Source organism: Streptopelia decaocto (assembly GCF_964273445.1).
Source record: "Streptopelia decaocto genome assembly, chromosome: 2".
Classification (NCBI taxonomy): Eukaryota; Metazoa; Chordata; class Aves; order Columbiformes; family Columbidae; genus Streptopelia; species Streptopelia decaocto.
In genome coordinates, this window is record NC_138655.1 from 163,687,309 (window position 1) to 163,699,946 (window position 12,638).

Consider the following 12,638-nt stretch of genomic DNA (forward strand, 5'->3'; position numbering starts at 1 on the left):
CACGCGGCTCCCGGTAAGTCCCCCATGCCGGCACCGGGGCTGTGGAGGGGCCTGGGGGGGTCTGGGGGACTATGAGGGGGTCTGGCTGCCCCACGGCACCACTGCCCCTCACCTGCCGAGCCATTGGTGGGTGCGGTGGGCACGGCAGCGGGCAGAGCTGCCGCACACCCCGCCGGGCTCTCGTCCCAGCCGTCCCGGCAGTCGTGGATGCCGTCACAGACCGCGGATTCACCAATGCAGGAGCCATCGGGGCAGGGGAGCTCCCCGGGGCCGCAGGTCACCCGGTCTGGGGGGACACAGCGCCATGGGGCAATGATGCTGCAGGCAGGGGGGCTGCCGGGCGTGGCCCGGCCCCGCAGCCCCTCACCTGGGCAGAAAGCTTCATCAGTGCCATTGGTGCAGTCGCGGTGGCCGTCACAGACAGCGGCTGGGGACAGGCACCGGGTGTCGGGGCACTGGAAGTGGCCGGGGGGGCAGCCGCAGCCGCGCTCGTCGCTGGAGTCGCCGCAGTCGTCGCGGCCGTCGCAGCGCTGAGGGTACGGCACGCACCGGCCCACCGCACAGCGGAACTCCCCCGCCCCACAGCTCGGGCTGCAGCCTGCGGTGGCAGCGGTCAGAGACCCTCACCGTGGCGCAGAAACCCCCATGGATGGGGGGTTCAGAGCCCCTCGCACGGGCACAGCTGGCCTGCAGCCCGCTCCTGCACCCTGCTGCTCTGGGACCCTGGGCACAGCAGTGGGGTGGCCGTGGGGTCACTCACCTGCCTCGTCCGAGTAATCAGCGAAGCCACAGTCCAGCTCCCCGTCGCAGACCCGCTCGGGGGGCAGGCAGCGCCCGCTGGCACAGCCAAACTCGGGGGGGACGCAGGTCGGGGGGGCGCAGCCGCTCTCGTCGGAGCCGTCGCTGCAGTCGGGGACGCCGTCACAGCGGGCGCCCCAGGCCAGGCACTGCCCGCCGGCGCAGCGCGGCTGGTGCGGGGCGCAGCGCGGGGCGCAGAGCTCGTCCGAGCCGTCCCCGCAGTCCTCCTCGTTGTCGCAGACCCAGGCGCCCGGCACGCAGCGCCCGTCGGCGCGGCAGGAGAACTCGCCCTCGGCGCAGGACGGCGCGGCTGGGCACGGCTCCGGCGAGGACGGGCAGCGCCACTGACCCGCTGCACACGTGCTGCGGGGATGGGGACGGCTCAGCCCTGGAGTGTTCTCCGCCAGTGTGGCATCACCATCCCGGTGGGTGCCGGATGGTTGGGCCAGTGTCATGCTGGGACTCACCAGTTCTTGCAGCCCTGCTGCACCGCGGCACCGGCCGGGAAGGCGAAGCCATCCCAGAAACACGGGCACTCGACGGGCTTGATGCAGCCGCCACCTGCAGCGGGGCGGGGAGGAGGTGTCAGCCCCGTAAGAGCCCCACACCAGCCCCATGCCAGCCCCACGCTGTCGCCAGGGCTCACCGTGCAGGACAGTCCCCGGGGGGCAGAAGCAGCCCTCCAGGCACAGCAGGCCCTGGCAGTGCTCGGGGGGCTCCCGGCCGAGGCTGCGGCAGCTGGGGGGGCAGGGGGGGCCACAGGCGCTGTACTCCAGCCCCTGGTCGCACTGCAGGGCTGGAGATGGGGGATCAGGACAGATGGGGACCCCCCACCCCACAGCTGCCTGGCCCCACTCCCTCCCCAAGGCCCCACGGCAGCTCCTGCACCCCCCGGCATCCCAGACCCCCCAGCCCCATCACTCGTCTGGATGTGCCGAGACAAAACCCAGAGCCCAGTATAGCCCATGGGGCGCAGCTCAGCCCCCAGCCCGCCCCCACTTGGGACAGGGATGGGGACAGGGGCGGGGAGGGGGCGGTGGCTCACGGCACAGCTCCTGGCTCCGCCATCGGATGTGGATGCCGCGCCGGCCGCACTCCTCGGCGTAGGCGGCGATGGCCGTGCACAGGCACTCGCAGTCCCCCCCGGAGTCGCAGCTGTGCGGAGCAGCGTGGTGGCACCGGGTGCAGAGGGACGGCAGTGGGGAACCCCCAGCTGCGGGACCCCGGCAGAGCCCCCTAGGAGGGGCAGCACTTACCCACAGGCGTCGAAGACGCACCAGTCGTAGAAGCGCTGGCACGGCACCGCGTCGTGGCACGGCGCGAAGAGCCGCTGCCGGAGCACGCTGCAGCGCCTGCGGGCCCACGGCGCCCGGTGGGGGCTTTCCTGGGGGCCAGCGCTGCCATCAGATGCCACCCACTGGCCAGCCAGGTGCCAGGGGTGTCCCCCCACCTGCCACCCCCCAGCTCCAAGCAGCCACCCTGGTTCCCCATCTGCGTCTTCCTCCCCATCCGTACGGTGCAGGGGTGCCGGGTGTCGGCACTGTTGACCTCAGGGCAGAGCAGGCTGAGGCGCCAGGAGTTGCCGAAGAGCTCGGGGGTGGGCTCCAGCACCCCTTGCTGGCTGCTGAAATCGTTCTCGGCGTCGCCGTCGAAGTTCCCGCAGAGCCCGGCCACGCGGCCCCGGTGCTGCGGCTCCAGCCGCACGTACACCCTCGTGCCTGGGGCAGCACAGCGCTCAGCACCAGTGTCCCACCGCAGCACAGCCAGCCCGGGGACCCCCCGGGACCCCCCGAGCCCCCGCATGGGTCTCACCTCCGTCCCAGAGCACCGCCAGCCCCAGGCGGGACAGCAGGAGGAGGAAGAGGCCGGCGCGCTCCAGCGTCAGCCCGGACCCGCTGTAGACTTTGGGGGGTCGAACCGAGACCCCGTTCACTGTCACGTCCCTCCCTGCCAGGACGGCGCTGTCAGGGGTGGGGACCCCAGCACGTCCCCATCCCCATAGGGGACCCACCCCCGGGCCCCGCCAGCCCCTCACCCCGCAGCATGTGCACGATGGTGTTGCCCATCACCACCACCACCGACTTGGTGCAGGTGACGCCGCTGGTGCCGCAGGGGACGTTCTCGGCCGTGACAGCAAAGAGGCCGGTGACCTCGCGTGCCAGCAGGTACTCGCAGTCCCCCAGGAAGGAGAAGGCTCGCCCGTCGAAGGTGACGTAGTGGGGGTCCCCGGTGGCGACGCAGGTCCCCGCGCACTCCTCGCGGCCGCAGTGCCAGCGCTGCCCCCGGCACACGCTGCGGGGACAGAGCTGAGCGCTGGCACAGCCACGGCACCCCCGGGGGGCTGGGGGGCGTCTCACCAGGTGTTGCAGTCCCGGACAATGGTGTCATTGGGCTGGTACAGCCGCCCGCCGTGATGGCAGGGACATTCCTCTGGGGACACACAGCGCCCATCCTGCTGGCACAAGACCCCCCAAGTGAGCTGTGGGGCACAGGGGGCTCTGAGCAGGAACCAGCAGAAGGGCTGGGACCCCCCAGTGCCCCTCACCAACCCCCCACACCCACATCCCTAGTGCTCCATGGTCCCTGGACCCCTGCCACCAATGCCCGTGTCCCCTGGGCACTCAGCCCCCAGAGCCCCATGCCCAGCTCCCCCAGCTGCCGCTTGCCCGGCCCCCCAGCGCTCCCTCCCTGGAAGGGGTCACTCACCAGGAAGAGGGTCCCCGGGGGGCAGACGCAGCCGTCAGCGATGCCGGCACAGGTGCCGTTGGGCTCGGTGCTGTCGCAGCGGCGCAGGCAGGACCCCGGGACATGAACCAGCCCCCGGGGGCAGAGGGCGGCCACGGGGCAGGGGCCATCAGCACAGCGCCAGGACCCCCCGCTGCAGGTGCTGTGGGGAGGGGATGCAGTGAGGGCAACCCCCAGCACCCCCCGGCCTGGGGAGCCCACAGCCCGCTTGGCCCCACATCGAGGTTCCTGTATCCCCAGTGCCCATCCCATCCCACCCTATCCCATCCCCACCCTTCCCAATCCCATCTCATCCCATCCCACCCTATCCCATCCCTACCCCTCCCAATCCCATCCCATCCCACCCTATCCCATCCCCACCCTTCCCAATCCCACCTCATCCCATCCCACCCTATCCCATCCCTACCCTTCCCAATCCCACCTCATCCCATCCCACCCTATCCCATCCCTACCCTTCCCAATCCCACCTCATCCCATCCCATCCCACCCTATCCCATCCCCACCCTTCCCAATCCCTACCCCTCCCAATCCCATCCCACCCTATCCCATCCCCACCCTATCCCATCCCCACCCTTCCCAATCCCACCTCATCCCATCCCATCCCACCCTATCCCATCCCCACCCTTCCCAATCCCTACCCCTCCCAATCCCATCCCACCCTATCCCATCCCCACCCTATCCCATCCCCACCCTTCCCAATCCCACCTCATCCCATCCCATCCCACCGTATCCCATCCCTACCCCTCCCAATCCCATGCCCTCCCACCCTATCCCATCCCTACCCCTCCCCATCCCATCCCACCCAAAGCCCCCTCCCCCGGTGAGGTGCTCCATGCTCTTTTGGGCTCCACACTGTTGCCCCAGAGCAGGGTACCCCCCGCCAGCTGCTCCGGGGGTCTGGGCTCTCCAGCGGTGACACTGAAGCCTCATGGCAGGGACATTCAATGAAAGCCACCTATCCCGTGGTGCCGTCCCAAACGGGCCGTAGGGGGATTTCATCAGACGTCACCCACCATTGCCACATCCCGCAGCTCCAGATCAGCATCTCCCGTCCTGCCTGGCCCCTGCCACCCACCGTGTCCCCCGCCCGGTCCTTGCCATGCCCCTGGGCACCCCTGGACCACGCACCAGGCGTTGCAGCCGCGGCGGATCCGGCTGCCGGGAGGGTGGAGCTGGGCGCCGTGGCGGCAGGGGCAGGCGCCGGGCTGGACGCACTGCCCGTCCTCAGCCAGCACCAGCCCCGCGGGGCAGCGGCAGCCGGGGACGCAGAGCCCGGCCAGGTCGGGGCAGGAGCCGCCCCCCGGCAGGCGCAGCTCCGCGCAGCTGCGGCCGCAGGGACGCCCGCACTCCTGGTACAGCTGCCCCCCGGCGCACGGCACGGCTGCAGGCACAGGCGTGGGGGTGTCACCAAAGGTGGGCCCCTGCCTTGGCCCGCTGGTGCACCCCAGCACCCGGCCCTCCCTGCTGTCCCCACGCATGTGGTGGCAACATCCCCATCCCAACCCCATCTCAACGCATCCCATCTATCCTGTCCCATCCCATTCATCCTCTCCCACCATATCCATCCCATCCCATATATCCCACCTGACTCCATCCTGTCCCACCCAATTTCATCCACCCATCCTAATCCATCCATCCCATCTGTCTCATCCATCTCATCCCATTCAACTCCATCCCATCCTAATCAATCCATCCCATCCCATCCCATCCCATCCCATATATTCCATGTGACCCCATTCTGTCCCACCCTATTTCATCCCCCCATCCTAATCCATCCATCCCATCTGTCTCATCCATCTCATCCCATTCTACTCCACCCCATCCTAATCCATCCATCCCGTCCCCTCCCATCCCATCCCATCCCATCCCATCCCATCCCATCCCATCCCATCCCATCCCATCCCACCCCGTCCTGTCCCATCCCACCCCGTCCTGTCCCATCCCATCCCATCCCATCCCATCCCATCCCATCCCATCCCATCCCATCCCATCCCATCCCACCCCGTCCTGTCCCATCCCACCCCGTCCTGTCCCATCCCATCCCATCCCATCCCATCCCATCCCATCCCATCCCATCCCATCCCATCCCATCCCATCCCATCCCATCATCATCCTGCCCAGCACCGCAGAAGCTCTGGTTCCTCCAGGCGAGCGCGGCTCCCTCCTGGGCGCAGCGCCGGGCGTAGGCAGCCAGCGCGGGGCAGAGGCAGCGCTGCCCGGCCCGGCAGGTGCAGGCATCGTGCAGGCAGAGCTGGAGGAAGGGCTCCAGCTCCACGACCTGGTGGCAGGGCTGGGGGCAGGACGGGCAGGTTGGACCATGGCACTGGCACCGGGCGCCAGGTGCGTGGCTGCCCAGCCGGGGCAGGGGCCCCGCGGCACCTGGAAGGCAGGGCCGTGCAGGACGGCGCAGGCAGCCTCCGCCAGCTCCCGCTGCCCGGCAAAGGCACCGCAGGGCTCCAGGGGGAAGGGCCTGAGCTCGGGGCAGCTGCCAGACACTCGGTACTTGTTGGCAAAGGCGGTTACGCTGGTCTCCACGTCACCCATTGGGGTGGTGAACTCATCCTGCTGGTTCCAGTTGTAGGTGCCACAGAGCCCCCGCACCTGCCGTGTCGGTGGGATGTGACTCAGGATGGACCCACCGGACCCGCACAGCCGCATCCCAGCCTGGATGTGCCACCGGGCACCACCACGGCAGCGTGGCACAGCCAGGGACCAGGCTCACCTTGTTGGCGAAGGCAGGCTGGAGGGTGATGTAGGTAGTGGGCGCCTCCAGGCCCCAGAGGACGTGGGCCCCGAAGGTCTGGAGCAGCAGGAAGGAGGACGATGCCTGGCGAACATTCAGCTCCGCGCCAGTGAAGGGCAGTGTCACCTCCCGCTCGTCCACCGTCACCTCGCCTGTACCAGAGGGCAAAGGGACATCAGGGCATGACCACCAGGCTGGCACCCAGCACCACCCCGCTGGGGTGCAGGGACAGTCCCTCGGGTCACCTGTGCCACGGAGGCGGGCGGAGGTCCGGCGGGTGCTGACGGAGAGGGACCGGAGGCAGCCAAGGGGCTGGTGGCCATCACAAGCCTCGTGCTCCATTGTGATCAGCAGCTGCCCCTCCACAAAGTCCTGGGGGGCAGAGACCCCGCTGACCCCCCTGCACTGGGGTCCCCCAGGACAGGTGCCCACTGTCCTGGTCTCTGCAGCTGCCACCCACCTGCACCAGGGTGTAGGCACAGGTGCCCAGGAAGGAGAAGCGCCGGTGGTCGAAGGTGGCGTAGTGGCGGCCCCCCAGCACCGTGCACTCCCCCGGGCACCGGTCCTGGCTGCAGAGCCAGTGCCCGCCCTGACACGTGCTGTGGGCACAGGAGGGGACACTGGGCTCACCGGGCAGGGGACACCACAGCCACTGCTCCTCCCGGCATGCCAGGCAGGATGCACAGGCACTTGCCCCCACCCCAAAACCCAGGACATGATGGACATCAGGCCCATCTGTAGGGTTCAACCCTGGTGGGCGCAGGGACTCCAGCCCAGCGGTGCAGAATCAGGCCCCCGCACGCTGGCGTCGCTCACCACTGGTTGCAGCGCTGGCGGATGGTCTGGCCCGGGGCGTAGCGCTGGTGACGGTGGTGGCAGGGGCAGGCGCTTGGGGGGACACAGAGCCCCCCGTCCTCATAGAGCCCCGGCGCACACTCGCAGCCGCCGGCGCAGTCCTGGCGGCACGGCCCGTCCTCGGCGCTGCCCACCGCCGCGCAGCTGGCGGGGCAGGAGGACACGCAGTCCGAGAACCGCTGCCCCGCGCCGCACGCCCGCTCTGCCGGGACAGATGCCACGCTCAGCACCGGTGGGCTCAGCACCGATGGGCACAGCACCCGCTGAGGGGTGTGCACACAGGCCTTTGGGGTGCATGTGACCAAGGGGCGCAAGCAGAAATCCTTGGGGTGCACACAGCCAGCAGATGCATGCAGAAGCCAGTGGGGTGCACCGAAGTGTGGGGTGTACGAGACTGAGGGTCTATGCACAAACCTTTGGGGTGCACGTGACAAAAAGGTGCACACAGAAAACTTTGGGGTGCACAGGACTGATAGGTGCACACACAGGCCTTTGGGGTGCATATGACCAAGGGGCACAAGCAGAAATCTTTGGGGTTCCCATAGCAAATGGATTAATGCACAAGAAACTGGGGTGCACGTGACTGAGGGGTGTACGCACAAGCCTTTGGGGTGCACCCAACCGAGGGGTGCATGCATGAGCCTTTGGGGTGCACACAACCAAACAGTGCACACTGGGGTGCACAGGACTGATGAGTGCACACACAGGGGTGTGCACAACTGAGGGTGCACCCAAAAGCCTTTGGAGTGCGCAGGACTGATGGGTGCACGCACAAGTAAATGAGGGGTGCAGGCACAAACCATTGGGGTGCACAGCGCAGCAGGAGCCGCCAGCACCGGGGGGACAGGGAGCAGCAGTTGTGGGGGACAGGGAGCAGCAACTGGGGGGACAGGGAGCGGCAGTGAGGGAGGGACAGGGAGTGGCAGTGAGGGGGGGACAGGGAGCAGCAGTTGGAGGGACAGGGAGCGGCAGTGAGGGGGGGACAGGGAGCGGCAGTGAGGGGGGGACAGGGAGCAGCAGTTGGGGGGACAGGGAGCGGCAGTGAGGGGGGGACAGGGAGCAGCAGTTGCGGGGGACAGGGAGCGGCAGTTGGGGGGGACAGGGAGCAGCAGTGAGGGGGGGACAGGGAGCAGCAGTTGAGGGGGGGACAGGGAGCGGCAGTGAGGGAGGGACAGGGAGTGGCAGTGAGGGGGGGACAGGGAGCAGCAGTTGGAGGGACAGGGAGCGGCAGTGAGGGGGGGACAGGGAGCGGCAGTGAGGGGGGGACAGGGAGCAGCAGTTGGGGGGACAGGGAGCGGCAGTGAGGGGGGGACAGGGAGCGGCAGTGAGGGGGGGACAGGGAGCAGCAGTTGCGGGGGACAGGGAGCGGCAGTTGGGGGGGACAGGGAGCAGCAGTGAGGGGGGGACAGGGAGCAGCAGTTGGGGGGACAGGGAGCAGCAGTTGGAGGGACAGGGAGCAGCAGTTGCGGGGGACACGGAGCAGCAGTTGGGGGGACAGGGAGCAGCAGTTGCGGGGGACACGGAGCAGCAGTTGTGGGGGACAGGGAGCAGCAGTTGGGGGCTCTGCTGGACCCCCCCGTCCGTACCGCAGAAGCCCGGCCGGCGCCAGTCGACGTAGGTTTGGTGCTGGGCACAGTCCCGTGCGTAGGCAGCGAAGGTGTCGCAGGCAGCGGGGGGGGGCGCCGGCCCGGTGTCACCGTCCCAGCACAGCAGCTCCAGGCACGCAGCGTAAAAGCCAGCGGGGTCGACCTGGCACAGGGGCGCTGGGTGAGGGCAGCGGGACCGGCACCCCCGGCACCCCCCGGCCCCACATGGCACCGGCCGCCCTCACCTCGCCGTGGCACTGCCGGAATGGCTCGGCCAGCAGCTCCCCACACACGGTCTCGGCCACCCGCCGTGCCGCATCGCCCGTGGTGCAGCCGGGGCCCGGCTCTGCCGCGTCCCTGCAGGGGGGCTGAGACCAGGAGGGACCCTCAGAGCCAGGGCACCCCCTTGAGGGAACCCCAAGGGGACTGGGAGGTGGCAGCCCCGGCCCCTCGGTGCCTGGCTCTACCCCAGTACCTCAGAGCTGGCATGCGGGATCTTCCAGGAGTTGCCAAAGCTGGCGGCAAAGGCAGCCACGTCCCCCGTCGGCTGCAGGAGATCATCTGGAGGCACAGGGAGCGCTGGGGCAGGCGAGGGGACACAGCACTCCCCGCACGGCCACCCCTGCCCTGTGCCTGCCTGACTCCCCAAGCGCGGGGATGGCAGGGACGTCACTGGTGAGGTGACACTCACCGGTAGGATCATCGTTGTAGGGGCCGCAGAGCCCCCGTGTGCTGCCCCACAGCTCGGCGTCAACCGTCACGGTGACAGCCTGGCGCCCGTCCGAGGTCACCCGCATGCCCAGCCCGCTCGCCACGGCCACCCCATCTCCCGGCCACGCCACGCTGATCCCTGCCGGCACCACAGCCAGCTCAGCACGGCACGGGGACAAGGACAGGGATGGGATGGGGACCCAGAACCCCAGGGTCGGTGGCAGCGGAGGACGGAGCATCCCGCCACGCTCACCGTTGTGCAGGTACGGCTGTCCCTCCAGCACCGCCACGCCGTTCACCGAGAGGTTTCGGCCCCTGGCCACCACGGTGTCCATCCCGAAGGTCATGTGCAGTGCCTGTGACAGCGCGGTGTCAGCCGGGGACAGCAGCCTGTGGTGTGTCCCAGCGCCACCGGCACCTCTCCGGCTGCTCACAGCCATGGACGCCATGGCCACGCCGAGCCACACCGTGAGGCTGTGATGGACCGTGGGGATGGAGTGATGGCCCCTGTGCCCCTAGAGCCGCTGTCCATGGGCTCGGCAGAGTCCCCGGCCGCGCTCCCCTCATCCCCCCCATGAGCAGCCCCCACTGCGGGGGGAGCTGGTACCCGGGGGTCGCCGGCGGCGATGGAGACAGCCCAGGTGCCATCGGCAGCGGCGGCCAGGCTGTAGGTGCACTCTCCGGAGAAGTGGAAGTGCGTCCTGTCGAAGCTGCGGTAGCGGGATCCGGCCCAGGTGAGGCAGCCGGCCCGGGGGCCGCGGTGCCGGGCGGCCGCTCCCCGCAGGGACGCAGCCGGTGACAGCCGTGGGGACACCCCTCCTGCAGTGGGGAGGTGACGCTACTCAGGACGTGCCCCGCAGAACCGCCCGGGGCTGCCCCGCAGCCCCAAGGAGCCCCAGACCCACCGGCGAGGGGCAGGTGGGTGCAGGCGAGGCAGGGCGCGGTGGAGCCGTTCCTCCAGCTGTGGCCCCAGGGGTGCCGGCAGCACTCAGCCAGGCTCATGGCGGAGAGGTTGCGGCTGCTGGCGGTGTCCTGGCACTGCCACGTGCCATAGCAGCGCCCCAATGAGCCTTCGCCTGCGGCAGAGAGACGTGAATCATCTCCGCTGGAGAGCACCGGCTGCTCCACCGGCTCAGTGCCCAGCGGCGGGGCCGGCGGTGCCACCGCGCCCCAGTGCCCGTCCCTACCTTCCGTGCAGTGGGGCCCGCTCCAGCCGCGGCAGCAGGCGCGCACCGTGCGGTTCCACACCACCGGCTGCATCTCCGGGGGCCTGCAGGGCCGGGGGAGCCCTGGCATCAGGTGGGGGGCCGGAGGGGTGCGGAGGCGTCACCCCATCCCATGCACCACACATCCCCCCGGCACTCACTTGTAGATGTAGCAGAGCGGGGTGCCGGAGCCGGCGTCACGGTGGGGCTCGCCGCGGTCCCCGCCGTAAGCCTGGCGCATGCGGTCCCGGTCGATCCGCCAGCCTGCCAGGCTGTAGTGGTAGAGGCTGGCGCAGGGCACCGCGTCCTCGCGCCGTGGTGTCACCTCCTCCTCCGCCGTCACCTGCACGGTCCACTCGCACCACCGCCTGCCACAGGATCCGTCACCCGTGGCACCGATACCCCCCCAGCATCCCCGGTGCCGGCACGGTGATGCCACACAGGACTCACCCGATGGCCGCTTCCACCGTGGCCGTCCAGAGCAGCAGGGGCGCCAGGACCCTGCCTGGCACCCATGGCATCCCGGCCATGCCACACGGTCCCCCGGCCACGCCAAGCTGGGACAATCACCTTGCAGAGGACGGTCTGTGTCACCACAGAGCAGCCGCACAGCCCTGGGGGCGTCCCCGCCATCGGGGAGTCCCCGCAGCACCTCCGGTGCTGCGGGGACTCCCCGATGGCGGGGACGCCAGACACATGGTGGCAATGATGGGGACAGGGGGACACAGGCATGAATTGTCCCCAGACCCCATGGAAAGCCCCCAGGATGGGTGTCACCCCAACACAGGGCTTGCACCCCACGCTGGAGCCTCTTACCTGGCACTGCTGCTCCCCCAGCCCTCTCCTCGCTCACCCCAAAGAGCTGCGGGTTTTATGGGGTGGGACTGGGCACCCAGGGCCATCTGTGGGGCTGGTGATTGGGCGCAGCTGGGGCGGGGGGGGCTGCTGTGGGTCCCCCCCACTGTCCCATCTCCAGGGTAAAGCGCTCAGGACTGTGCTGGGGGGGAGGACCCGGGGTCCCCCAGGCAGCTCTGCCCAGCGGGGCCACATCCTGCATCCGGCACATCTTGGGATTAGGGATTAGTGCTCTGCCCCTCTGGCCCCCCGGCACACATGGACCAGGATACAGCCCGGCTGTGCCCCCACCCAACATGGATGTGCCATGACCCCACATCCTGGTCTTACTCATCCCCCCAAGGAATGCCCGGGGGGGCCCTGGTCCTCCAACTGATACATCAACAGCACCAGTTGCCATTTCCTGCTTTTTGCGGCCCGTACCCCAGTTCTCACGCGCAGCGCACAGTTCCCGGGGACTGAACCCGTGCAGGAGCTGGGCTGTGACGCCGACCCCAGCGCCGCGGGTGGCAAAACAACCGCTGCGGCTTCGCTGTGCGCTGCTTATAGGAACAAGTGATCAGGTGCCACCAGGACTGAATTCCCTCCCACGTTCTGCTGCGTTTTCCCGGGTTCTCTTCAGAATTGCCGTGGGGAAGGTGCCACCTTCTCCTCTCCCAACGGTGCCACCGGAGCTCGTGCCCACGGCCGAGCCCGAACACAACTGGGGCGGGAGAGACGGGAGCTGGGGCTGCGCCGGGTGCTTCACAATTAGCTGGTGTCCTTTTCATTAACGCTTCCCGCTGGGGAAACAGAGCAGAGCAGAGCCATTGGTGCGTTCCCAGTGCCGAGAGCGGGGATCGCCACGGCTCTTCTCCCTTGGGTGCATTACTTGGTGCTGAGCTTATTTGATTTGCTAAAACTGCAGTGTCCGTGCTGTTTAACACCCCCAGTCCCGTTCCTAAGACATCAGCCACCCCTCGATTGCTTTGGGTGAGGGTCTGTCCGCACATCCAGCCGTGCTGCACGGGCGTCCTTAGGAACGGGGAGCAGGCTGGTGTGATTGCAGAGATACTAATTTGCATCTATAGATCTACACATTTAAGAGAAAATGGTGCAGCTGTTGGGTGGCCGTGGTGGAACCAGGGAAATGTTGAATTG

The 12,638-nt window shown here is 68.7% G+C and overlaps 1 protein-coding gene across 1 annotated transcript in view; it reads right to left on the minus strand.

Moving 5' to 3' along the window:
• Positions 1-11,164, minus strand: part of LOC309435897 (SCO-spondin-like) — a gene marked incomplete at both ends in the record, with an annotated part of 32,793 nt that extends 21,629 nt beyond the window's left edge. Inside the window, 29 exons of the mRNA XM_082044638.1 lie at positions 113-286; positions 368-598; positions 761-1,161; positions 1,266-1,359; positions 1,445-1,594; positions 1,844-1,953; positions 2,055-2,182; positions 2,314-2,516; positions 2,611-2,745; positions 2,834-3,090; positions 3,156-3,250; positions 3,505-3,685; positions 4,672-4,924; positions 5,668-5,833; positions 5,923-6,144; positions 6,266-6,438; positions 6,532-6,658; positions 6,747-6,885; positions 7,103-7,343; positions 8,728-8,890; positions 8,973-9,095; positions 9,203-9,288; positions 9,419-9,577; positions 9,692-9,794; positions 10,046-10,257; positions 10,344-10,514; positions 10,626-10,708; positions 10,805-11,011; positions 11,094-11,164. Coding sequence (XP_081900764.1) covers positions 113-286; positions 368-598; positions 761-1,161; positions 1,266-1,359; positions 1,445-1,594; positions 1,844-1,953; positions 2,055-2,182; positions 2,314-2,516; positions 2,611-2,745; positions 2,834-3,090; positions 3,156-3,250; positions 3,505-3,685; positions 4,672-4,924; positions 5,668-5,833; positions 5,923-6,144; positions 6,266-6,438; positions 6,532-6,658; positions 6,747-6,885; positions 7,103-7,343; positions 8,728-8,890; positions 8,973-9,095; positions 9,203-9,288; positions 9,419-9,577; positions 9,692-9,794; positions 10,046-10,257; positions 10,344-10,514; positions 10,626-10,708; positions 10,805-11,011; positions 11,094-11,164 — 4,858 coding nt within the window. The remainder of the gene's footprint in view (positions 1-112; positions 287-367; positions 599-760; positions 1,162-1,265; positions 1,360-1,444; positions 1,595-1,843; positions 1,954-2,054; positions 2,183-2,313; positions 2,517-2,610; positions 2,746-2,833; positions 3,091-3,155; positions 3,251-3,504; positions 3,686-4,671; positions 4,925-5,667; positions 5,834-5,922; positions 6,145-6,265; positions 6,439-6,531; positions 6,659-6,746; positions 6,886-7,102; positions 7,344-8,727; positions 8,891-8,972; positions 9,096-9,202; positions 9,289-9,418; positions 9,578-9,691; positions 9,795-10,045; positions 10,258-10,343; positions 10,515-10,625; positions 10,709-10,804; positions 11,012-11,093) is intronic.
• Positions 11,165-12,638: the final 1,474 nt, after the last annotated feature.